General features: G+C 35.3%; 2 protein-coding genes across 5 annotated transcripts in view; one reads left to right on the plus strand and one right to left on the minus strand.

The window, feature by feature from the left end:
- The window catches only part of CASK (calcium/calmodulin dependent serine protein kinase), a 199,112-nt gene that overhangs the window by 69,921 nt on the left and 101,203 nt on the right, over positions 1-27,988 (minus strand). For all 4 annotated transcript variants that reach the window (XM_034074363.1, XM_034074362.1, XM_034074365.1 and 1 more), the window contains exons 6-10: positions 20,486-20,588; positions 9,138-9,313; positions 7,060-7,182; positions 5,752-5,835; positions 3,897-3,996 (exon numbers count right to left, since the gene is read on the minus strand). In XM_034074363.1, coding sequence (XP_033930254.1) covers positions 3,897-3,996; positions 5,752-5,835; positions 7,060-7,182; positions 9,138-9,313; positions 20,486-20,588 — 586 coding nt within the window. The remainder of the gene's footprint in view (positions 1-3,896; positions 3,997-5,751; positions 5,836-7,059; positions 7,183-9,137; positions 9,314-20,485; positions 20,589-27,988) is intronic.
- GPR34 (G protein-coupled receptor 34) lies at positions 22,211-26,269 on the plus strand. The gene is made up of 2 exons (XM_005151721.3): positions 22,211-22,285; positions 23,967-26,269. The coding sequence occupies exon 2, from the start codon at positions 23,990-23,992 to the stop codon at positions 25,130-25,132; it is 1,143 nt and encodes a 380-aa protein (XP_005151778.2). The 5' UTR covers positions 22,211-22,285; positions 23,967-23,989; the 3' UTR covers positions 25,133-26,269.

Here is a 27,988-nt window from a genome sequence, read left to right on the forward strand (position 1 = left end):
AAATGTTCAGGAAGTACTGCAACAGTGCTATTTATTAGCCTACCCTAAGTAAGTACATTTGGTCAGTCAGTGTGTTATAAAATATGCTCCTGTACCTTCTTTGTGGTTAAACTGAAATACAGCTTTACAAGATACCTTACAGGAACCTAGGACTTTTTGCAGCAAAAAGCTACTCTGAAACTTGTTAGTCACATTTCAGAATATGAGCACTATAAACCAAGCAATTCAAGTAAGCATTATAGAGGAAAGTCCTTCAGGCAAAAAGTAAGGTTTGCTTTAATCTAAAAATCAGTTACGCAGTTTTCCAAAGTCTATGGGCTATTCACTGGCTTAACTCCAACACTGACTCAGTGGTTCTGAAAAGGTGGCTACAAAACAATTTTTGGGAATACAAAGTCATAAACACCCTGTTCAATTTATGGGCTTTTCTAATTGTTGGCCTAAAAACTTAAATATCATAAATCTATTTAAAACTCCAAAGTAAACAGAAAGGACTTCCCGAATTCAGCTTCCCAAGTCAGAATGTCAAACAATTCCACAGCCTTTCCTTGGGCTGCTGCAGAATGGGGAAGCTGAAGAAGGAGGAGGAGAAGTGAAAAGCTTTACACTGCTGATGTTCGTTCTTCAGCCTTCTGTTAAAACACTTGAAAATTATACTTCCGTACTCTCCATAAGGTGACAAATGGTCAGCATTTGACATAGCAGAGGAAATTCTCTATCTTAATCTAATTTTCAATCATGCAATGGGACAGCCAGGGAGGGTCAGGGAGAGAGAAGGGAGTTGGGTGGAGAAGGGCAGCAGAGAGTGAACTGACTGTAATTTCTCTGGAACCTAATTAATTTCATGGTCCACTTCTAATACTCTTTACTGGGCCAATTTTTCTCCTGTGTCAGATATAGCCTTTAGGGCTGCTGATCGCTATATACTTGTTACAGCATATTAAAAATATCCAAAACATTCACTAACTTGGGAAACTGACATTTACAATGACTTGCAGGCAGGCAACCTGGCAGTAAAATGTTTTACATTCTAGGAAAAAAGTATTTGCAAGATGCTTGTCATTTGAGCTGTTTAGTGGCTTTACTAAAGAAGTTACTGAACACAGCCTATCAGCAGCAAAGTAATATTATTTTAGTTAAAAAATATTTATTTTTCAAAACATTTTAAAAGCCTTTGCCATACAGTCTCAAAATTTAGTGAGACTGACTTCTGCCTTGTTACCAACAGAATGATAGTGGGTTAAGTCTAGTCTTTCTGAGGACAGCTACTGACTAAAGAGGAAATAGATCACCCAGAACAAGCTGTGGGAACCAATAAGTATTAATACATTCTATGAATGAAAGGAAGATGTGTACAGAAAAATACTTGGTTGATTTTATATGAAATGTATTTGTGTCCATTGCCATCTAATTTAGCTATACAATTTGCTGACCCTTGTTGGAAAGCTCTCTAAGAAGAATATCTTTTGTGATTCTACATCTAAAAAAGTCACCTGACTTGCTACCTATAGTGCCTTCATATTCCAGGCCGTCTGGTAATATAGGAAGATGCTCGAAGGTTCCAGCAATCCCAGGTTCACTGAATTTTGAGGAAGAACACCTCTAGATTGATCCAGCAAAAGGAAAGAACTGAAATTTTTGTTTCTCTGTTTAGAAAGACCTGGAGGAGGACAGGATATACATTTGCATAACCCAATAAGCATTTATATTTTTACATCTTTATCTTGGTATGAGTTCCTCATTTGCCCATTTCTGACAACTCCTTTAAATTCAATTATAAGCTCTATGAAATTTTATGGGAGGATTAAATAGGTAGCAACATTTAAAATATTAAATGCTCTTCATTAGAGTTTATGGTCTGGAATAGCATTATGAGCTGTTAGGAAGGAAACTTAAATATCCTCTAAGATAGCCAAGTTTTTAGGGCAATTCAAGAGTTTTATGTCTAATATCTATAAAGCAGCTCAGTTTAGAATCATTATAAGAATGTTTCTTTACAAGCTAAAAATATTTGAAAACTTTATTAGTGTTCTTCTGAAGAGGATTGATTTCCATATCTAGCAATTACAGAAGCTGAACATTGCAGTGTTTATTAGTGTTTATCCTGTGATATTAAATATTTTATCAGCTAATGTAGTCAGTCAAGGACACATAATGAAAACTACTCACTTAGTATGATTTCCTGATCACCCATCAGTGAGATCAATGATGTTATTCTGGGAACAGCTACGCTTTCCTTAGAAATCCAAGCTATTGTTTCAGTTATTTCAGAGATGAACAGAACATAACAATGGATCCAGCATACATATTGCATAGAATCCATACATAAGTAGAGGATTCATATATTCTGTGAGCAGAAAAAAATAGAACTTGTACCTTTGTTATATACTGATATCTGCAATTACATCACTATATGAGGAAGACACATGCCCTGTTGATGTGAGACTGAAACTGGAAAGAGGAATTGCAGTTGTCAGATTAGGAAAGATGCTACTACCAATCACATTGGTGGCCTGTTTGTATTATTGAAATGGGGGAAGTAACTGAAACGAGAATTAAAGAACTGCAAGTAATTCTGGGTGAAATAAACCAGACTTACTCTTTCTTTAAAAGAATATATGGATACTTACTTACAAGTACATCAAGTATTCAAGAGCTAGCTGCCTGAAGTTAGGCCATGAGGCTGTTATTACCCATTTTTAATAAACAATCTGAGATTCCCATTCACTTCTGTAGCAACGATAAGCAGTGTGCATCTCTAAAGATGAAGCGATTTAACTGAATTCCAAGAAAAGCAATTTAAGAATTTCAACCAAAAAAATTACCCCCAATTCCTACATTAATGACATTGAAATAATTTATGAAAACTACTTGCTCATATGAAAAAGCAAAAAACACTCAACATATGCAGCTGATAAATAATTTTCTCACCTATTAAAATATTAAGGAAAAGAATCATCACACAGTAGTTCAGCACCTGTAATTAAGTTCTTGAAATGTCTTCCAGTAAAGTTGATGTATACAATAAATATTCTGCCAGTAGTATTCAGTTTAGAAAAATAAAAGAGTCCAATTTGCTTTTGATTTTTCTTAAAAGTTCATTTAACCTGATCCTAAATCCTAATTTTAGGTCAGATAGGCCAACACAGACTTTTGCACTGCAAACATTGTGAGTAACATTATATCAGAATTAAGATATGTAACTATGATAGGGATGTGTTAGTATAGGGATTGCTGGGTTATTTGAATTCCTGGACGAAAGGACTACTTGGAGTAAGATCACTGTCCTGACCAAGGCGTAGCTATGTGCTCAGAGCACAGCAAAGGTATTATCTTCCCCTTTGAAGTATGTTGGGAGGTCCCTGAAGCACAGGTGTTGTCTCTCTCTGAAGATTTGAGTTATAATATCAGAAATACTGTTCAATACCTTCTAAAAAGAAGACATCTTAATTCATACTATTCCCCAAAACAGGGGGTCAAGAAACTCTGGTACACAATATTGTCTTTCTATAAATAACTACTAGTAAGGTATGAGAACCTTGCTACTGCCCTTGCTACTTGCCCCTGATTCAAGACAAAATTTCAATAAGCTTTTACACTCAAGTAATATAATGAGAAATACGAGGTTATAGTACCATTTGTAATTAAATGTACATAATTTAAAAAATTAAAAAATCAGACAGGTTTCTGTAGAAACTTACAACTGTGCAGAGTTTTTATCTTCATTTTCTCCAGTCACCAGCACCATTATGGAAAACTCTTTATGCTTTCACATTTAAGTGTTAACTTAACATGCAACTTTATGAAATCATGAGAAATTATTAAATACTTGGTACCCTAGTCAGTACAGCATTAAGACAGGTTGACTGCAGTAAATATACTTTCTGTTACAGTACCTGAGGAGGTGGGGTCTTCAGAGAAGTCTGGCAGCTCTTCAGGGGGATCACCATAGAATGAGTTGAATTTGTGGCTTGACACAGCTGCTAGTACTGCCCCCTGAATAAAAATACCCATAAAGCCTAAATTACACAAAGAAGGATAATGAAACAGTTCCAGATATTTCGGATCACTCAATCTCCTGAGGTCTCTCAGGTGTTGACTTTCACATTGAAGAACAGATTTTATAGTCTTCAGCTCTGCTTCACTATCACCAGTGACCATACCTAACAGAAGAGCTGGTCATACACAACTCTAATAAACAGTAAATATGTTCTTTGCAAGGGGACTTATTTATTATTTTAAAATAATAAATGTGAAGCCTAAATTCCTGTCTTATAATGTAATAAAAATTTCTAATTTGGAGTCATGGAATCAACCAGGTTGGAAAAGACCTTCAAGATCATCAGCTCCAACCACTCCCCAGCCCTGCCAAACCCACCACTAAACCACGTCACTAAGGCCTTGTCTACACAGTTTGGGAATGCTTCCAGGGGTGGTGACCCCACCACCGCCCTGGGTAGCCTGTTTCAATGCCTGGGGGAAGGAACTGCTCCTAATATCCAGCCTAAAACTCTCCTGGTGCTGCTTGAGGCGGTTTCCTTTTGTCCTAACCCTTGTTCCTTGGGACAGGAGACTTATTTCCACTTCCCCTCTTACCTAGACCGGGTGGCTTAGCAAGCAAAAATTTACCCTTTAACACAACACAATATGTTGTTGTTTGAGAAATGGCCAGAATCTGACACTGTCAGAACTATATATCCGTAATATATCTATATGAAATAAGTGTTACATGGGAGCAAGTTTAGCAGCAGGCAAAACGGGCAATAGATAATTTCATGAAACATTCTGTAGAACAGTGCTTTGATTAAAATGATAGAAAACAAATAGCACAGGTGTAATGATCTTAAAGTCCTTTCCAACCCTAACTATTCTATGATTCTATAAAATCTCTCTGGTGACTAAATTTAGTTGCCTCCCCAGAAGAAATATGGGAACGATCTGAAACTGCATCTAGAGCAGGAAAACAGGTCGTATTCTGAAATGTAGTAGCCAACATTTTAATGAAAGCATTACCTGGACAAACCACCTAAGAGAAATTGCTGTTTGTGATGATCTATGACAACTGTTGCATCCTAATGCTGCAGCTACGTTAAGATTTTGAACAGCAGCAACTCAATATGCATATGTGATTCTGTGTTTTATTACAAATCATAAATACCACTCATGAACTGTAACGCTGCACACTTCTGTTTCAATTTTCTTAAACTTTCAGTGAATTTTAAAATGTTTTTCTGATAAACTTTCCAAGATAGGAACTGAGGGGAAACCATGTTGCCTTGGGCTAAAACATTAACATTCTTTTCAATACAGCTAGAAAATAATCTTTTGTATAGTTAACCATAAAGGGGATAAACTGAAGAATCCATCTCAGCTCTTTCTGAAAAAGACATTAAAACATTATGTTCCTTTTATTATAAATGTAACAGAATATTAACAGAAGCCATTGTACCATTCTCTCCTTTCCAGTAATTCGTATTACATAGTGTTACTGAATTAATTTTAAAGACCTCAAACACACCTGGCTTGATATCTGACAATTTGCACTAAAATTTAGTTTGAAATCTATGCATTAAGAAAGGATGAACACCCTCAACAGGACATTGCAGTAAACAGCTGTGAACTCTGTTTCAATTTGCTATTTTATTGCTGACTTCAGAGTATAGATTTCTCTTAGCACATTTAAAATGAATAAAGTATCACATAAAATTTAAGTTCTCTAATTATATTGGTTTAGCAGTACGTTCACTTTACCTTTAGTTTTCGTCTTGCATTGAATTTTCTCAATTGTTCTACTGTTTCTGGAAGATGAATCTTGTATGCATAGCGATCTCTCTCCTTAACAAAAACACAGAACCCCCCCAACCAAAACAAATAAAACGTTAAAAACAAGCTCTTAATATTCTCACTGCATTAGGAAACTAGACAAGAAATGTACCAGCTTATAAGCATCCTAAGGAGAATGAAGAGTAATTGCAAATGCAGGAAAATGTCAAGAAATTGAGAGAGATTAAAATATTTGAAAAAAATTCTTAATTTGGGCCAGGAATATTTTATTTTTGTAATTTTACTTCCCACTATGCAGTAAGACCCTACCCTTTTGTTTTACTGTTGTAGTTTTAGTCTGTGGCTAGCATTGAAGTTTGAAGGGGGCAAACATGAAGTAATTCTGCTACTCCCAGAGAAGCAACGTGTTCAAGCACTCTTTCAAGGGGTGCTTGGTACTTCAGGTAAGCTTGGGAGAAGGGGTACATGTCTAACAGAGGACAAAGTACAAGCTCAACGGCTGATGACATTGGCTCCTTTCAACTGGGTAAGTTTCAACCCACAGTTTCCCAATATTCAGAAGAGTGTCTTAACCACTGTTATTCCCAAGAGGTGCACACTCCTGTCCTCGTTTTATAAGCTAGACCATTCTGCAACTTGGAATACAAGAGTCAGAGACAGAAAGACAGCTGAGAAGTGGAAGAACCAACTCCATTTGCTGATAGAACATTTACTTGGAAGAAGAAGAGACGAGCCTGTACTTCCCCTGTTCTTTTTTTTTGTGGTCTTTTTTTTTTTGGTGTGTGTGTGTGTGAATATTTGTCTGCTGTATAACTTTATATGCAGTCAAAGAGTAGACATCAGAATACCACCCTTTCCAAATAAGTGCCTTGTTTAAGTTATTGATATTCTGATTCTCCACCCTGGGCTCGCACTATAGAAAATGAAGAGGATAGCAAAGAAAAATAGTTAATCCTTCAGTTTCTGCCACAGAAAATTAAATGCTCTGAACCAGTAATAGCCACTTTTTAAATGTGTAACACACCCATCATTTCTCATTTCAATGTCTATACCCTGATGCTGCTAAAGATGCATAAGTGAGTTTGCTATTGCTGATAACCAAGAGTTCAAGTCTGGCAATTATCAAAAGCTCAGGCTCTAATTGCATAAAGTATTTAAAGCACATTATGACACATTTCTTACAATGTCACATCTTCTATGAAAAGTTCAAAGAAATAAATAAATCATTTTCTCCCTTGCAGAGGAAACTGGTATGTCAACAACTGCTTTTACTACCTTTAACCAGGGATGATTCAGTGCTTCATATACTGTTATCCTTTCTGCTGGATCCAGCATAAGCATGCGACGTACCAGATCTTTGGCACTTTCAGAAATATGGCTCCATTGCCTAGGATTCATCTGATTACAAGCAAGAAAAAATTAAATGAAATTAATAATAAGAATATAGAAAAGAACCTACATTTTATGTAAAGTATTTGCATAGATTAAATAGCGGTTGGTACTTGTAAACATTTTATTACAATAAATGTAAAAAGACGTTTCTAAGATTTGTAATAATGTACAAAATCATACATTAGTAGCTATTGAAATGGCATGAAAAATTGAAAACAGTGAGCTCTGTATCACATAAAAGCTGATATATCCTTGGTATTATGTTATAATCGAAGCACAATTTTCTACTTATGCTACATTTTGTTCAGATAAAAGTGACTCTTCACTAGAAAAAGAAAAAATAATTAGGCTTTGTCTGACAGTTACCTATGCATATGATAAATGTAGAAATTAAGTCTACTCCTGAAATCACTACAAGGAATGGCGTGATAGTCTGTCTAGGTCAAACCACAATTTCACGCCAGTGATGTTGACTATGAGGGGAGTAAGCTAATGCCTGTTAAGGACTCCTCTGGTCCTGTTCCAGAGGTGTCATGGACTATTACTCTTATCAATAAATTCCTTTCAACTTTACAACAGCTAGGGATCTTCAGCCACTCAGGCAGGAAAGCCTACTAACATGTGATCAACAGTACAAGCAATTGCAACTCTTTTTAGAGCAGAACTGTATCTTGAGGAGACAACAATGTGAAAGATGAGTTTCAATACATTCTCATCATGTGCATATGCAGGTTTGTTTCCAACTAGTCAAGATCATAGAATCACAGAATAGTTAGGATTGGAAAGGACCTTAAGATCATCTAGTTCCAACTCCCGTGCCACTGGCAGGAACATTTCATCCGATAAAACCATACTAAAGAAAATTAGCTCTAATGGAAGGAAGATAATTGCAAATTTGCAACAAGATGGTTTTAAAATCCTTGCAGTATTTTCACTGAACAGACATATTATTGTGGAAACAGGAACAGAGAAGGAACTGAGAAGACACAATGTACTGGCCAAGACTACTTTTTTTTTTTAACCAGAGAAAAGTTAACTCATACACTTCCAGAAGTTTTTAGCTGTTTTAGAGGTTTCATAAAGAAATCTTCCATAAAGTAAAACTGGAACATCTACCAGTCTAAGCAGTTCCAAAACTAGTGCCATGAAGAAATTCTGTTGTTTCTAGGAATACAAAATTCCTGACCAAGTGCAGTACCACTGCTGTCACTTATATTTTAGCAGAATACTGTTAAATTCATATAATAAAATTATTTTCTAAACCATACTACAGACTATCAGGCAGTTTTAGGAGTTTCCACTCTTAATTTGCTAATACACAACTCACGTATGACCTCAGTTGCATACTGATCTTAGGCAAAACCACAAAAGCAGTGAAGTCAAAGCCTTAAATTTGTCTCCACAATGGCTCTAGGATACTTGTATTGTGAGACATGCTTATCTTGCATGCACACCAATCTACTTTCAGTTCTAAGCGGATCCTTTTGAATCATCATCAGAACTTTACTATATACTGTAATATAAAGAAAAATGTGTAACTGTGTATTTACAGTAACATGCATTTTGTTTTACATCAAGACAATATGATGACAAGCCTTTATGATAGTTCTTTCAGTTGATTAAAAAATTTAAATTATCTATAAAGCTAAGGAAATGAACAGTACATTATACTACACAGCTAAGCCTTACACAATCCTACTGAGCTAAATGTGTAATTAGAGTGTAGTTGTTGCACTCATTATTTCATCTGAGTAAATAGTCCTATATTCTAATTACCAACATTAATACAAAACACAGCAGGAACAAGACAGACTGGAGACAGAAAATCATCTCTCTTCCTGTGTAACACAGATTTCTATAAGCTTCAAATGATATGAGGCTAAATAAAAAAATCAACTGCCAGAAATTTTACCAGCAAAACTTCTCTCACTGGAAAAGGATTCAGGTATATTGTCATTTACCTTGTATTTTCCTTTAATAATGCCTTCAAATAATCTTTCCTTGGTTCCATAAAAAGGCAAACAACCACTTAGCAGGATAAAAAGGATCACGCCACAACCCCAAACATCTACAGGCTTCCCATAAGGTTCCCTTTTTACCACTTCTGGAGCCATAAAATGAGGTGTTCCTACACGTCCTAAATGGAAACAAAAAACAAAATTGAGTCAAAGTGATATGTGTCAAATATGCCAACAAAGAATATTGGTGCATTAAACTAAAACAGTTTTAATAAGTTTTGCTTGTGGGTTAAGCTGGTAACGCAACCCTTTTTTCCTTAAGTTTAGTATTTATTAAATATATCCAGGAAGACAAATCAGTTATTTTCCTTTTGCTTGATTTATGCTTTTATAAATTAAGGAATATTTTCTCCTGCCCTGCAAACTGGGAAATAAGACACATGTAAGAGCATTAGGATTATTAAGTGAAACATGACATATAAAAGTAAATATATCAATTTGGACAACCTTTGAAACAGGAATTATTTATCCAGGGAGCATGTACAAAGACACTGTAGAGCTGCTTCTAACTGGAAAGAACATAGATTTTTCTGATGTTCTGCCCAAGATTTAGCCAGTGCAGCCAATGCAAAATGCTAGCAAATATGTTGTTCATTTACTGGAAGAAGACAATGTCTTACCACGGATAAGAAGATAATGTTAATTTGTTCCGCAGTGTGCTTTCAATGCGTGCCACACAGTAATGGTTCTGGGACAGTACTGATTCTGGATTGGTAATGAATGTACACCCATAGAAAAAAACGTATTTAGTACTGACAAATTTTTTTAGTGGGTAAACTGATTAAACTGACTTCATTCAACTTCTTTGTAACACATTAAGCCAAAAGAAGCAACAAATATTTTACCTCTCCCTGTAAATGTTTCCCATTGTAAAGAGGTTTGTTTCCACTGCAAAGGATTTGCACAAATTAAGCTTGAATGCTCAAGGCATCAGCGACATATACAAACACTGCCCTATTTGGACTACCCTGGTTCCACCAAGTACCAACAGAAGAAAAAAATAACTGTAGTAAACTGTTACTGCTTGTACCATCTTCATAAATTATTCTTCCTTACTGATTCTACAGTGGAATTCAGAGGCTCCATTCAAGGCTTTAAGCACCTTTGTTCTGTCTAGGAGAGTTTAAAGTACGTCTGGAAAACCCAAGATGTTCACATGGAACTTACTTAATTCAGTCTTGTCTGGTAAAGAGACTCTCGCTAGACTACCCTAACCTTTCCTGCACACCATTTGCATGTGAGTTAACTAAGTCACAGCACTAGTAACAAACACCTAGGATACATTTTCCTGGTAGAAGCTTACTCAGTAAAGACCATCCTTCGTTTATATCATCTAATGCAGGAATATGATCTGACTGTGCTCTGTTAACTAGTCCTTATTCACTCCTTTTTGCATCTACAAGGAGTAAGAAGTTGACAGAAGGCATTTCCTAACTACGCCCTCCCCCCACTCCAAGATATCATCATTTATGACAACAAAAGCATCAACATTTCCGGCTCTGTATCAGGCTGTGCATGTATGCAAGCAGCAACACCTGCCTCTTCAAACATTATTCATATGACATATCGCAGTCTGGAAATCTTTAGTACAGAAGATATCACGCAAGAGCGCAGAGCAGTCTGGCTTGCCCAAGCCTTGTTTATCTCAGTGCTAAACTTCCTGGCATTTGGATGCAGAGGTACCCATTAGCAATTTTGGAGCAGGTGTAACCTTACACATTAAAAACCCCAAACATTTTTGGTAATAAATGCTGTTTAAATATTTTTTATCAATATGAATGGAAAAATCACATATACTCTGAAGATTTTGCCTTCCTATGAGGCTTTCAAGTTGCTGTTATAAAATCTGGGAAGTCTAGAGAAAAGCAATTTTTCAAGACAAAAAGCAAAAATAGCTAGAAGACAAGATATCACAGGGACAAAGACAGCTATTTAAAAGAGGCATTAAAATTCAGGGAGATATACAGTCATCTGGATCATATAGCTAATGACACTAAGAATCCTGTGTATCAAACGATACCTAATTTGACTGAATGTGTATTTCCAAGAATTATGTGTCATTCTTCTCAGCTTGGGACCTTGTCTGAGTTTTAAGTAAACAAATAGAGAGATGAACGTGGTTAAAAATGACTATGTGCTGTGAGAAGCAGACTTAAAGGTTTGGGGTTTGGTTTTGAGGTTTTTTTTTTGCAGTGCATTTAAGTCTGCTGGGCATTTGCAGTACAGTAAAGGCCAATCTACAGAACGCCTTGTTCTGATGAAAACGTGCCCTTGCAAACAACTGTCCATCCTACATTTTCTCCTGTGGTGTAAAACAGCATATTTAGCAGCAATACATACTACATAAGGAATACAATAGCATTATTTGATGTAGGTGTTTAGATATCAAGATGCTGGCAAATATGTGTGTGTGCTGCAGGAGTGTTCTCTTTGAGGAGTGGCTGGGGCTGCCCCATGCTGAACACTGGTGGTTCCAATGGACGCACTGCAGGGGCACAGCTCAGCACAGCAGTCAAGATGGTGGTGCTTCATATAAATGGCAAGAAAGGGAAAAACACTGCCCAGCAGTGAGGAATATGGGGAAAAGTGTGAGAAACAGCCAGTGAGCACTGAGGTGAGAACAGGAGGAAGAGGAAGAGGTGCTACAGGTGCCCCAGCAGAGACTGCCATGCAGCCCCTACAGAGGTCATGATGGAGCAGGTATCCACCTGGCAGCCCAAGGAGGACCCCATGCTGGAGCAGGTGGACATTCCCTGGAGGACCTACACAGAAGGCGGGGCACTGTGTGAGAAGGAAGGTGCGACAGAGAAGGGCTGTTACGGACTGACTGCAGCCCCTGATTCCCCATCCCCCTACAGCACTCTGGGATTGAGGTTAAGGGAGTCAGGAGCAAGGGAGTGAAATTGTGCCCAGGGAGTAGAGCAGCTGGTGTTAATTTTTGTCTTTGCTTCCCACTACCCCAATCTATTCGAACTAACAATAAATTCAACTCTTTTCCCCCCAAGTTAGGTCTGTTTTATCTATGATGGTAACTGGTAAGCAGTTTGCATGTATTTACCTTGACCTGTGAACTTTTTCATCCTATTTTCTTCCCTTGCTCTGATGAAGAGAGGGAGTGAGTAAGCAGCTGGCAGGATTTTGGCCCTTAGCCAAGGTCAACCCACCAAATGTGTTATGTTGGTGTTAACGTACAGAACACTGACCGAACAGGGAAAAATATGATCAATCTTCTGCCAAAGATACAGCTTGTTTCTTTCATTTTTAGTTTTGAAATACCACCTTAGATATTTTATACAGCCAACAATTAAATCAAGTACAGGGTCAAGAGATGATAAAAAATGTGTATTTTTCTTCCTTCTTCCCTTCAGCAAATAATGTTTCGAATGAAAATTACTTTGCTGAGATTGATAAGCAAGAAAAATCCTTCATTATTTATATGCACTCATAAATAAATGCAGAACAGAACAGTTTCTTGAAACTGAACATTAAACATCCTCCCTAAATTTTGCGAAGCAGGGTCTTGAGGTGGACAACAATTTCAGATATTCTTTTCCCCTCTATTTCACTTCCTGAGCACAGTGCAAGAAAGGACAAAAACACTAGGAAAACTATTGAATGTCAACAAGTAACAAACATAACTTGCAACCCTACGCTTATCAAAACTGCAGACAAAACATAATATGCGAGCTTTTCTTATGCAGTAGCCATGTACTGCCAGCACTCTGTTCACTGTCAGTGACCTTCATAATAATTTTTATCTTGAGACATATTTTTTTTCTAACAAAACATGCTTCTTGAGGGTTTTGTTTCCTACTCTATGTGATAATGAACAAATCATAGCCTCTTGATACTTCAAGGTTCCTATGCTGCTTTTTCTGGCAGCCTCACATCAGAATGCGAGGCTGCATGTTTAATTAGTACACAAGTGCTCTTACAGACAAACTGACAGACTTAGAAGTTATGGTTAAAAAACACCAGCCCTCCCTGATCACCCCATTTTTTTTTTTCTCCTCCCTTGGAAGTTAAAGCACATAGATTACAAGTGTAAGAACTGGATCTTCGTAGCCCTAGCTCAAAACCAGTATACTATAAAAATCCACTTTAATTAACTGCTTAATGCTGAGCAGAAAGAATTGACTAGTTCTATAACAGGAAACATGCCACACAGCTGTTTAAAACCCCAAGAAACTGCTGCTATAAACTGCATGAAAAATGGATTCTACTTAATAGCATGCTGAAAAACCAGTACTACTAAACCTTAATATTCACTTTCAAATTTAAAATGAGAGCTCTATAAAAACAAATGAAATGAGAAAGAAAGCTACGCTAACTTAATAAAATCCTGCCATTTACCACTGTTACATTATAATTACTGAAAATAATTACAGAATGATTTGATTTCATAACCTTTTTAGTACAGACTACAGGATCCTGATACTTTCGATAGGGGGGTGATGGTGGTGTGAAAAAGCAAACCCAGGACACACAGGAACTTAATTGGTTGATACTGAACTGTCCATTTAAATGGATAAGAAAATGTATATATACACGTGTATTAGAAACTTCAAAACTCTAAAGCAGTTTCCAGGACACGTGTCATCCTCCTGACAACAAACCACCGGGTTCATCAAAAGGAGCAAATGCTGCTTTTGAGGTTTTTCTAAAGAACTGATTTGAGCAAGGACTGCTGAACTGCACTTCTTGGTCACACTTAGCTCAGCAAAATGAATGGTGTGTACATCCGCATGTACATTGATAGGGATTTTTCCTATGTTGCAACCACAAGAACTGTAAGGTGAGCATCAGCAGGAGGATAAACAGAATTTGTAGACAGCAATTTTTTTTTAAATCATGGATACTCACTGTTCTTTAGATCAAGTATCACTTCTGCTGAAAATTATCTAGTACAAAATTTGCCTCCTGAACTCATGCAGTGTAAAATTTTAAAATTGTTCCAAACAGTTTAGTTGTTTAAAATATTTTAGAAGCTTTTGAATTTTCTTTGGTGTTCTGGGAGAAGCTTGGCATCGTTTTGGAAGCAGTGTGAGAAAGAATAGTAAGCAAAGGCATTTTTTTTCTTTAGGAAGGTAACATCAGCCTTCCGCAGGTCTTCTGTTCTTCAGGATATAAGAACACTCATGGATACATTTGAATGAATGTCCATAAAAATTAACATTGTTTTATTTAAATAAATATTTTATGCATAATGTTATTTATATAAATATTAATTATTAATCATTATATAAATAATACACACATTATTTTCAGTCGTATTTATATGTGAGAAGAAATCATATGGAAGACTGGAATCAATTTCCTGTTTATATGCGTCTAGGTTCTTCTTAACTTTTCTAGAGTAGCACTAACAGAAAATCATCACTATATGAAGACTCTGCAGTGGTATCCACTCTTTGGGATACTTGCATGCATCCAATTTATTGTAAGTAAATGCCTACATCAAAGTATTTGCTGACCTAAGAAGCACTCAATGCCTGAATAGGCACAGACATTTGATACCGTATTTCTAGAAGTAAGATTTCTTATCAGCCAGTTTTGAAGCATGATGGTAGTCTGGAAATTCATAAAATTGCTAATTTTACTGATTTTCCTGTGGATAAACAGAGACCTTCAGCCTTCAGATGTAGTCAATCTGATATAATTTACAAGCACCAAAGATAAATGTTGACTTACCTTTGATAATTTAGTTTCTATGACTCTTTCCATATTATTCCAGACAATAGGGCTATGCTTTCCACAAGAAGAAGAGTATATACAGAGACCCAATCAGATTTTGTCATCCCTAAGGCAGGGGATTGATGACCAAGATATCAGAAGGAGAGTCTTTCAACAGCAGTAGTATCTGAACGATGTATAAGGAAACAACTGGAACAAATAATTTTTAGGAAAAAAATGTGAGGTACTAATAAACATCACCATCTGACCTCTCATAATAGTGTAATAAGAAATATGCTCATAAATTAAGGAATTTCTAAAAGAGTGGGATGTCCAGAATAATGTGGAAGGAATTGAAGAATCACACACAACAGATCAGCTAGGTCAATACTTCATGCTTTTAATTCCTTTCCGCATTACTCCAGACAATAGAGATGTTTAAGGCAGGTGTACAGAGAAGATGAATAGATTAAAAAAAATTAAGAAAAAAAAAAAGAAAAGAAAAAGAGAAAAAAAAAGGCAATTCAGCTTCAGCACAGAAGACTGCCTGAAGAAAATGTATTTTAAAAGATGCATCAGCAGACAACTGGATAACCAGATATTAACGTCCAGAAAATGAACAAAGATTATATGTTAAACAGACAAGTTCTAATAACTGATTACATGGCATTTTCAGCCATAAAACTGTGATGGAGGAAGTAAACCTAAACTGACTTTTAAACAGATTAGCCTCTTGTACGTACTCTCAAACTGACCCAGATGTGAAGTGGAATTTCTGAGAGACAGTAAACCACAGTTGTATGTTTTGTTGTTTTGGTTTGTTTTGTTTTTTAAAGTCTAGCAGAGGTAAAAATTTGAAGACTCTCACATTTTTTTTTTTATTTTTCAGGAAAAAAAATAAAAGTGAAATAGTGCACTTGCTTTGCCAAAGAAAGAAATTATATCATTTAATAGAAAGAAGAATACTAGTGTAGGACATCAGTTTATAAACATTTACTTCTTGGAAAACAAAATAAAGATCTGCTGTATCAATCAGACAATGATGATGAAAAGGAAAAAAGTCCTATGCAGTGTACAAACACAACAATTAAAGAATATATTTTTAAAACCAAGAAGATCCAGTTTGGTGAAACACTAGAACAGGTTGCCCAGAAAGGTGGTAGATGCCCCATCCCTGGAAGCATTCAGGTTGGATGGGGCTCTGAATATCCCTCATGTAGTTGAAGATTTCCCTGATCATTGCGGGGGGGTTGGACTAGATGACCTTCAAAGGTCCTCTCCAACCCAAACTATTCTGTGATCACTTTTATATTGATGGAATGAAAATAGAAAAAAAAAGGAACTTAAAGGATCCTTCCCCAGTTCCACAGTTTTACTTGCAGGGAAATTTATGGTAATGCTTTCTTTTACTATTTTTTGTAGTGAGTCTAAAAGGCTAGTGGATGAAGAACCAAGAACACTTGATATTTATGTGCTGTACTTCTATTAAGAACATACAAGATGTTTGCCAGTAAGCTGATGATGGTTGTGATAGGATACCTGAAGATACTATGAGATTCTGAAGCAGTTTAGGGGGACTAACTAATAATACGTACAAATCAATGCTGGACTGGATTAGCATCATACCTGTGACATTTTGCTGCTAAAGGTAAAAAGTGAAAAGGAGTCAGCTATCCATATATATGACTTGACAGTATAAAACCTCATACAGTTATTTTTACTAGTGGAAACCAGGAGAAAGTAAGTAGATTAAGTGGAAGAAATAAGAACTTGTGGACTGAATGTCCTTTGTTCCTTCAAACTTTAATACCATATACTAGATAAAACCCCCAAGATTTAGCATCTGAGATATTTGATATCTGATAAATCTGATGTCACATTTATTTAAGAAACTATTGAGACTTTTCATACCACAAGTGAAAGAAAATCATTTAAGAAAGAAGACAGAGATAGTAGCGTGCGATTGCTTTATTAAATCACTGACTTCCCATAGGTTCTACTACTCCAGCTGCATGATAACCATGCAAACATGGGCAATTTCCTATCTACATCCTGTTCCACAATAGAGTTCACTTACAAATTATGATGATCTGTAACTACTGAGCATACTGCCAGAATTCCATCTTAAAGTACCTACTTTGATGCTTCAAATGGATACACTTAGGAAAACCTTCTCCTTCTGATGCAAGAACTGCAGGAAGAGACCTTGATATTGATAACTCATGAAAAAATTTTCTGTAACTTGGAAGATGACACATGCTTTTTATTCATTGCATTGCATCTTATGGACAAGCACAGTGGAACTGGAAGTATCCCCTTACATTTTCCCTTTTGGTCTTACAAAAAATTAGTTATGGCTATGTCCCCTTTTCTGGTACTTAATAATAATTAAATTATCTTCAAAATAAACTCAACAGGGTTGTTAGCTGACAAAACACAGTCATGTTCCTAAAATCTATTCCACAGACATTTTCATTAATGACATCTAGTATGACATCAGAGCTTGCTATCATAAGCTCCTTTACATGTCTTTCAAATAATCCTCTATCTGCTCAAAAGAACACTGTAGTTATAATCCTTCTAAACAACACAAGTCTATCTTTGACATACATCAAAAGATTGGGATTGGTCTACTTTCAATTCTCGAGACTTAGTTTAACTTAACTACAAAAATACTCTTTCTCACAAAAATCAATTTACACACTTGAAAAAAAAGATGTCTTTTAAGTTAAAAAAATTTTGTAGTCCCAAAGAAAGCAAAAGCTGGACCCTAGAAGGCAGGCTTTGAAGAGATTGAGGGAGAAAATTCCCTTTTATTTGTGTTGTCTTGGGGCCACACACTATCTGTGGTTACCAAGCACAGCTGTACCAGTGTAAAAAGGAAAGTAAAATGGCACAAACACATGAAAGCAATAAAAAGTTTCTAGAACACTGGTAACCTTTGAAGATATTTTATATACAGCAACTCCTATTTTAGGAGGAAAAGAGAGAGTTGCCATCACAGATATTGAAGAGCTTTTGTGTAATGGCTGGGGGTTTAGATTAAGGGAAGAGTCCTGGCAGTTGAACTTTACTACAGTTACATTACTTTCAGTGTTGATGTGCTTTTTCTAAAGGAAAGTTGCTCTTTTTTTGGTTTAAATGAGAAATTACTCCAAGATAAAAGATTTCTGCTCTTGAACATCAGTGTTATTTACATAGCGATTCACGCTAGTAATTGCTATATTCTGCTAGGGTACTGCAGTAACTCACATTACCTAGATACAGAAAGATTAATAAGTATTCCACTTTCTGTAAGTATAAGGCAGTGTGTTTCCAGTGTTGTAAAAATTTTAAGGTATACTTATCGCTGAAATGTTTTAGAAGCACAGAGGGTTTTAGGTCAGTAAAAGAACCTTAGTACCATAATAGGTTTTATTTAATAGAGATTTTCCTTTTTAGATGTGCTAAACACCAAATATAGGAATTTCCATGCTGAAAGGACTGACAATTGACTATGATAGGCTGAATTAATGTTTTTTACTAAAAATTAGGAAAAGCATGCGAAAGTGAATGGGTTGGGTTTTATACTGCTCAAACCTATCTATAGAGAGCTTCTATTTAATTTAGGAGACAACTGAAAAATAGGTACTGCCTGTAATTTATTGTTGTTATCAGCATTACAAAACACAACTTATCCATAGGGCACATAGGTAACTTAAACAAATATGTAGGTACACATTTTTTACAAGGAATTTATAGCCCAGTTCAAACAGACAGCATAACTTTCACATAGCACCTAAGGGGTGACACTGTAAAGCTGAAGAAATAAAATCTTGCAATTGAATCACAGAAATGCTGTAGATGGGACTATGCTTCAGGTAGGGAAGGGAAAAGAATTGCCAGCTAACAGATGTAGTTTGTTGCATAAGGATTTAAATGGAAGATGGCAAGAAAGAGATATGGAGTCAGTTAAGGAGAAATCTTAAAACAAGTAGTAGCACTGTGACCTTCCATGGTATATAAATGAAGTGGAATTACCCTGTGTATCCCTGAAAGCAAGAGGAATTTAAAAGTAGCAAGTGCTAAAAAAAGGGCTGCAAATTGGAAGTGACAGTTGAGAAAGAAAAAAAAAAAAGAATGAAGGAAGACTGATATGTCAGAAGTTGAGATGGATGAGGCAAAAGATATAGAGAATTATTATACTGATGGTGCTTAAGAAAGAAGCTTCTAGAAGTACTGTAAACAGAACAGAAAGAAATGAAAACATTTTCACATAAAAAATGAAAGGCTAGACCAGCACTGACGACTGTGTGGAGGTTGAGCACATGAACGATGTGCGGGATGATGGAACAGTGAATAGTAACAGAAAAGGAAGGATATGACAAATCTGGGGAAAAGCAGAGGATTTTTTTTCCAAGTTGAACTTGAGGTTTCCTAGGAGACAGCTAGTAGTCTGAAAGAAAGTACACTATATATGACTATCTTCAGAAGAGTAGCTGAAACAGAGGAAATGGATAAAGTTGCTCAGTGAGAATATGAAGAAGTGAGAGAATCATGAACAAAAGTGTAGGCACTCTCATTAAAAAAGCAGTGTCTGGGGTACTGAAAATTTGAGAAACACAGGAAAAGTAAAGAAGGGAGCGACTTTTCCATTAAGGAAACAGTAGCTTAATTGAATAGGTATTCTCTTTGAAAAGATGTATCTAGGTCTTTCAGTTAATAAGATACTTGGATATTTCAAGGGTATTAGTAACATCAGGAAGGGAATGGAAGCTATTGGCATGCTTATGTTGAATTTGCTTTTTAATTTAAAGAGCACAGAAAAACCAAATTGATGCAGACCTTTAAGTAAATAGATTAAGAAATCTGAGTTTCTGAAGAAACATGGTACTGAGAGGAAGTTACTTGTTTTGAAGAAAAAAATAATAAAACTAACAAAATCTTTTGCTCTGGTCTCCTACTCTGGCAATGAAAGCACCAGAAAATTGATTGGGTCTTCATCTGTGTAGGCTGATAAAAGCATAACCCTATTGTCTGGAACAATATGGAAAGCAGCTAGAGGAAATAAAATCCACAGAAAACAAAACACAGTCAAAAAATATACATATGCATCAAGATATTGATGTTTTATGCAATAATTACAATGAAATATTAAAACATAGAAAAGAGTCACATGTAAAACTAGTAAGATTTTGCTATTAAACAGCATAATCTTCTGACAGAAATTGCCGAAGAAACATAGAGGAGCATTGACGATGCTGTAGTAAATCCTTAACTGCTTTCATATACATTTCAATCCTGATAGCATTTTTATTTGATTGTTTTGTCAAGCATGGAAGAATTATGCCAAAGACTGTATTAAGGTGGAAAATTCTTTGCTCTTTTCAATTCTATTTCAATCAAATCAATGTAAGCTCATATTGAGTAACATTTAGAGGGATTTAATAGTCAGTATATGTATATACTATGTTACACATTACAAGCAATTTAGCTTAACTGTGTGCATTTATAATGTTAACAAGTCTTTAGTGAAAGATTATTTTTGAGTTCTTGTTTTGCAGGCCAGTCTGTGTGAGAATAACAGAACTCTACAATAAAACATGTATAATATTATATAACTTCAAAGGAAAACTTACCTCCAGCAACTAGCCCAGACTCTCCTAACTGAATTGCTACCCCGAAGCCACCAAGCTTCACTGGGGCTGAATTCTCTTTTGAGGCAAGCAGTACACAGTGTGGCTGAAAAGACAAAACCCCAGAAAAATTATCTTATTATTTGAGAAATAAAATTGGCATTTTAGAACTTGATTTCATAAATTTGCAAACAGAAGCTAGTTTTTATTTATTTGTTTATTTCAGTATTTCTTAATTTCAGGTATTTTTTTTGCTGTCATGGTCTCATCTTTCTTCACTGGCTTCCCTTTCAATTGTCCCAGGCACAGCAATATTCTTTCAGGACTTAACAGAATTCACAAGGAACACAAAATGAAATCATAATAAAATAGAGATAAAAATTAACACTTGCACTTTCTTTTTACTGTTCATCCTTAAGCTTTTAAGGGGTGGGGTAGGGGGTGGGGGGGCTGGGAAGGGGAGTTGTTTAGGCTTCTAAACTGATTCCAGGCACAGTCATCTTTGATTTTCCACTGTCTTTCCACTAGTGAGATGTAGCATATAAAAATGGAACAATATTACACAACAATTTGGATGGATACCGACTGCTGTAGAAGGAAGCAACATATAGACCATAATCTGTTCGAACACAATTTAATATATAATACACATAGCCAAACTACTACATCTGATACAGAATGACTTCCTTCTTCATTCTGCAGTCAACCATTATTTAAAAGGGAGAATGTAAAATGTGTATACTGTTTCTTGAGAATAAATTACTGCTTAAATTGCAAACCCTTCACCTCAAAATAGGGCAAAGGAGATACAAGATCAATCTGACTACTTAAAATCATTATCTGCTATCACCCATGTTTTCATCTAAAAAGCTTCAATTATACAAGACAATCCCCTTCAAGTAAGAATGCACAGAGCCTGTTTACAAGTCTAACTGAAATGTGCAGAATCCCATAAAAGCTTCATTCCTAAACAGATGATATATTAATAAAATTAACATGGAAATTATCATTTCAAATACTAAGGAGAATACTAAGTCCAGACAATGTTCTTGAGATGATAATTAAATTTAGGCTACCATATATCAGGATTTCTAGAATCCATTTCTAAATTTGCAATTTATAAATGTAACTTTCAATCCCTTTCACCCTATTTAAAATAATATTACCAGATGGTATTATCTCAGCACATCGTATTCCACTTTTGCCTCATTGAAATTCTTAAGCCACACCACTTAGGGTACTTTCACAATCTCTCATCGCTGTCATACTGAGTGGAAAAAAGATCAATCTCAAACTTCTAAGCCCCGGCAAGAAGGTAGATGGAACAAGTACACCAACATAAGCAAAATGTACCATTTTACTGTAGTGATTTATCTTTAATCAACTTCCATGACAACATTAAAAAGATGAGAGAATGCACCAACATAACTGTCATCTAAAAAGGAAAACACTGACACTGCTCAGCAGAAACAAAGTTTCTGAGAAAAAAATAAAATAAAAAAATCCAAGTCTCCAACTCAGAGAAAAATTTATTATGGAAGGTCTCCCAGCAAACCCCAAATTAACAGCAAAATTGATCTTTTCAATAAACTGAGTTTTGCTAGTTAAAACACATTTAAAAAAAAACCAGTTGCAACACTAGTTAAACTTCCCCTTGTTGCTAATTGTACTATGTCAGCTGATTCTCATCACTTTCATAGAGAAGCTGGTGATGAAGCTTTCTAATAAGAGGACTTGCATGTTACTCCTCCCTGTCTTCACTAGTGGTTTTGAAAATCAGCAGAAGTTCTCAATACATAAATGGTAAGTGTCTTTTATACTTTACCCATATTAAACCAGATTTCTAGTAAAATGTCATTTAACTGCAAAGGTACTACTGATCCTCAAACTTTCTTAAATACACCTAGGGTTAAGCATGCCTGTTTGCTTCCAGGTGACAAAACTTGTGGTAGTGAAAAGCTGTAATCTCATTGACCTAAAACTTGTCAACATTTTGCAAGTTAGGATGTCAATCATTTTTATAGAAAAGCATCATAACAAGAAAATCTAGCAGTAGATAGGTTTCAAGATGTATTTGAAAGCATCACATTTTTTTAATGAAACTTTCAAAATTACATCTTGCCTGGACAATATGAAAACAGGAATATTTTTTAAACTGCTAACATATTGTACGAATTTAATACAATTGTGAGGTCAACCTACATAACACATTTACAATATTTTAGTCTGTCCTCTCCATAATTCAGATTCTGTATGTGCATTAACTCTGAGATTTTTTCCTAAAATGCTGCCATTTTCACTGCTGTAGCCATGTCACATATTTACATGTAAATTTGAATTTTTTAGACCTAGCATGCAAATGAAAAACTATTTTAACACCAATTCTATAGTTTTTATGGGATTAGGAGAAAAAAAGCTTGCTCCTTTAAAATGAGAAAATCAAAGCAAACTTATTTATGGAACCTTTCATCACTATAAAATACAAAATGGGGACAAAGCTGTATCATTACTGATCAGTCAACCATCTCTCTAAACAGCTACTTCTGATTCTGCTCTCCTAACCACACACTTTTTTGTTTTTCCTTCTTTGGTCAAAACTGATTTGTAACTTCTACATTGTACCCTCTTGGTCAAAAGTAAGCTTAGTGAAACTAAAAACTTTGAAATTAAAACAAAGGAAACAACAAAAACAAGAAAAATGTGAAACAGTGTTACTGCATTAATGTGACTTCCAGCTAATATTAGTTTCTTTGTGTAATATTGATTTGTGAACAGTTAAGGAAAAAATACTTAAATTTACATGAAGATATAAAGTATTAAAACCACGCTCATAGTGTTACTTGTAACAGATTACATAGCTGAATAAATATTAATTTACAATTGCTTTTCTGACTGAAAACTGGTGACTTGCATGGGAGAGATCCTGGGCACTTATTTAAAATTAATACTGATGAGTTTAGAATTGTTTTGATATATTTCTATGTACTTTGTATCAACACTGAGAATACTTCACTTAGCTATGCTTACCCATTCTTGCATCTTAATTAAAAAGCTTTCTGTGTTAGAAAGACAAATCCTAACATCTGAACTTTAAAAAACTTTTGTACTTATAGAAAAACAAAAAAAATTTAATTTATAAAGTTTGCAGCAAACCATGGTTTATTTTGAAAATAGTTGATTTTGAAAACAATAACAGTTCTAAAGATATAACTACAAAAATGATTGTCTAAGTATTCTATACCATCTGTTCTTGGATACTTCTTGTGAACTAAACCAGGGAACTGGTTATTCTAGACTTACACTGTATCACGATATCTATCTGAAAGTCCTTCTACTCAGCTACAATGATACTTCAGTGCTTTTACTTTTGGTGATTTCCTGTAATGTTTATATCACATAAGACTGTATGCAATAAAGCAAACAAACACATGAAAATGATCCAGTGGTGATCTAATTCTTACAATTTCTCTTTGCACTCCTACAGAACAGCTAAAAAAATCCTCACAAATGATGGGTGCAGCTTCAGCTGATTTACTGACCATTATTCCACACAAGGAGGACTTTTGGAGTAACCTACCTAACCTAGCCCTAAATGCCTCAGAAACTCAGAACAATGCCACTTGTTCCTTGGAAGACAACTCACTGTCACTTGCTTTGATAGTTTTTTACTCTATTATTTTTGTTGTTGGATTGGTTGGAAATATTATAGCCCTGTTTGCTTTCCTGTGCATTCATCAGAAAAGGAATTCTATCCAAGTTTACTTGCTAAATGTAGCCATTGCAGACCTTTTGCTGATCTTCTGTCTTCCCTTCCGAATACTCTATCATGTTATCAAAAACACCTGGCTGTTTGGACTGATTTTATGCAAGATTGTAGGAACTCTATTTTATATGAACATGTATATTAGCATAGTACTATTGGGACTAATCAGCCTAGATCGTTATGTAAAAATAAATAAGTCTGTGAAGCACCCTAAAATGTTAACTACTAGACGAAGTATACATATCTGTTGCATGGTGTGGGCAATCGCACTAACAGGATTTATAATAGTAGTTGCACCATCTTTCTTTGAGAGTGAGAACAGCAATTCTACTATGTGCTTTCATTACCGAAATAAACACAATGCAAAGACAGAAGCAATTTTAAACTATGTTATTGTAATCATTTTTTGGATAGTTTTTTTCCTTTTGATACTTTCGTATGTTAAAATTGCTAAGAACCTCCTGAAAATTTCGAGGAAAAGAGCAAATTTTCCCAATGCAGGAAAATACATCCAGACAGCAAGAAACTCCTTCATTGTGCTCATTATTTTCACCATCTGTTTTGTTCCTTACCACATATTCCGGTTTGTCTACATCACATCACAGTTACAAAATCCATCTTGTCATTGGAAGGAAATAATTCACAAATGCAACGAGGTGATGCTCATATTCTCATCTTTTAACAGCTGCTTAGACCCAGTTATGTATTTCCTAATGTCCAGAAGTGTCCGTAAGACTGTATTCCAACTTATCTGCAGAAGACTTCATGGAGATTCAGGCCTAGCACTGGAAAGTACTTCAGAAATAAAACTTGGACAATATACACAGGAGCGATTTTCTACTACCACTCCCCACTCAAGTTCTTTAAAGAAGAAATCTCTGATTTGAATGTTTAAAGGAATGGATAATAATTTCTCTCTGTTGCTTCAGGATTTATATCAATTCATCGTCACATTAATTTAAGATTACCAAATGCTATACTGTACAGCTACTAATCCTGCCTCTTTCTTCCTAGTAAAAAAAAAAAAGAGAAGTCTTACTTCTGTTTGTGAAAACAAGAAGTTGCTTTTCAGAAGTACTTCACTCATGTTTATCCAAGAAAACAAAATAGGAAGTTCTCAGACATCTTCTGTTGGACTAAACTAGAACACTAACTCTTTACGGAGATTTCCATGAAGTGGACTGAACCTGTATAAGGAATTTTGTATATAGACATTAATATAACAAACTTCTGTATGTAAATAATGAATTTTGCAAAAAAGTAATGTGTCTTATTCAAAAGAGCTATATAAATCATTACAGATTTTATGTACTTCTCTGTTTTAATAGGTTTCAAATACATCAGCATTTTTACTACATTTATAGAAGTATTTTTTCCAAGAAAATATTTGACAGTTCAGTAACACGCATGGTTTGAAAATGAGGAAGAATACAACTGCCATTAATTCAGTTATAATTACAGAAGATACACTTAATTTTATTAAATAGCAAGCATTTTATCCCAAGAACTGAAAGGTGAACCAATTAAACACTAGGTGTTAAGCTCCATAAAATAAGGATTTATTATCCTGAACACAGACAAGCAGTATTGCTCAAGTAAGCTGATGTAAAGAAGTCAGTTTTAATATTACTACCAGTAACTTCCCTGATGGATCATGTCACTTTTTATGCCAAACCTGTGTCAAAATTTGTGGATTTTTACTAATCCTGTACAATATTCTGGTTTTACAAAAGTTACTCATAAAACTCATACTGAGCAAAGTAAACATAACACTTCTGCTATATAAACTTGGCTTAATTTTTATGTGATTTTACTTCATTCAATTTTGGTGAAATTGGGTATAAACATGTCAAACAAACTACAATGACCAGTCAGTGGGGTTCTTTGTTTTTTAAACATAAAAAGGGTAAGATTTCTTAATGTTCAAAAGAGAGATGCCTGTGAGTATGTAATTTTGATATAAATACAATGGCAACTGAATTTTTTTGGCAAGTAAGATATTTGTACGATGACTTCTGATCGAGTCTCACAATAACTGCATTGTATTTTTTTCATGATCATTATCATCTTATCTTTTTGTGTATATGCTGAAGTAAGAACTGCTTTGGCTCTGTAATTGTAAAGTGCATGGAATAGCACATTGCTCATCCTTTGCAATTCTGCTATGCGGTATAGTAGTTCTACATAGTTACATCAACTCTGGGAAATCTAGTGGAGTTTATAAACCATCATTTCACAAGATACATACATTATTTCATCATTCTTTCCTTGTCTGTATTTTTTCTATTATAAGTAGTTGATTAATGACACTGAGCACCAGGCCAAGGTGGGAACATGGGAGAGGATGGACACGAACATCTCTCAGTGCGGCTTGAACAAAATTTGAAATCTAAAATTCCTTTGAAGGAAGTGTTCTGTTAAAACCAGAGCTTTCATTCATAAAGAATGCAATTCATGAACACACTACATGGTTGCAAAAATAGGCTAAGAGCTCTTCAGAAGATCAACAGTACAGGGTTTCAATGAAAGAAACAAGACTTTTAAAGCCAAAGGCAAATAGGAATATGTTACACAGGACAAAAAAAGACCTTAGTATTCTGGGCATACTTTTGTAAAACATGCAATGCTTATTTGGTTACTATAATATTATTTTGGAATCAACTAAATACATAAAAGGGCAACAGGAAAATGGTCATGCAGTACAAGTTCAAGATTCTGGTCCATCATGTGAATAGAATTTTCAAACAACACACAGTCATTCAGGGTGGTCAAGCCTAAAAAAATTTCAAGATACAACTCTGCTCAACAGCAATGAAAGAGCAAACAGACTGTTAAAATTAAATGAGGAAAAACCTGAGAAGTAATAATTGTGATAATAATTTATATGACACAGATTCTATACAGACTACATTAAATAAATCAACTCTTCACTTCAGAAATGAAAATCTGAAAGGGAACACAACTGTGTAACAGCAGGTATGGCACAGAAGAGGGGAAATGGTATGACTGTACTATTTTTACCAGAGTATGATATTAATCGAGTAGCAGTTAGAACAAAAAAACAACCTTAAAAAGCAACCAGACAAGTGAAAATACTGATGAATATCCACAGCTATGTAAATCATTGCTTCAAGATGTTAAAAGTCGGATGTATCAACTGGCTTAGAAAGGGATCTGAAACCAGACAGCACTGTCATGTAGGAAACATCTTCCCCCTCTCCCCCAGTTTATTAAACTCTATCTCAAACCATTAATTTTCTTACTTTTACCTTACCAATTCTCTCCCCAGCCCTGTTAGGGGAGTAAACAAGCAGCTGTGCGGGGCTTTTCTGCCTGCTGGGATTAAACCACAACAACCCATTTTGCACCTAACATGGGGCTCAAAGGGCTCACGGTAACAACAGATTTGACCACAGCATGTACAAAGGAGCTGGAAAGAGCATCAGAAGCAGCAGCAGAGCAGCCACAAGAACAGGAGGCAGAGAGACAGAAATCATAAACAGGTTTTCACACTTTTACCCTTCTGATTCTCCTCCCACTAAGGCGGACTGAGTGAGTGGCTGAGGGGCTTACCTGCCTACTAGGGTTAAACCACAACATCAACTTTTATTTTCACACTGAAATTAACTATAATTATGGCTTTAACCTGAAGATTAACATTTTCCTGGGGGCAGAGAAGTTTTTTGTTTTGTCTTTTTTTTGATAACAGAACATGAGAAAATTTAGTTTAACAATTTCCCTCA

Source organism: Melopsittacus undulatus, chromosome 2 (assembly GCF_012275295.1).
Source record: "Melopsittacus undulatus isolate bMelUnd1 chromosome 2, bMelUnd1.mat.Z, whole genome shotgun sequence".
In the NCBI taxonomy this organism is placed as follows: Eukaryota; Metazoa; Chordata; class Aves; order Psittaciformes; family Psittaculidae; genus Melopsittacus; species Melopsittacus undulatus.

Excerpts from the sequence above, each read along its gene's own strand:
- GPR34 (XM_005151721.3), top strand. The coding sequence starts at position 23,990 with ATGATGGGTGCAGCTTCAGCTGATTTACTGACCATTATTCCACACAAG.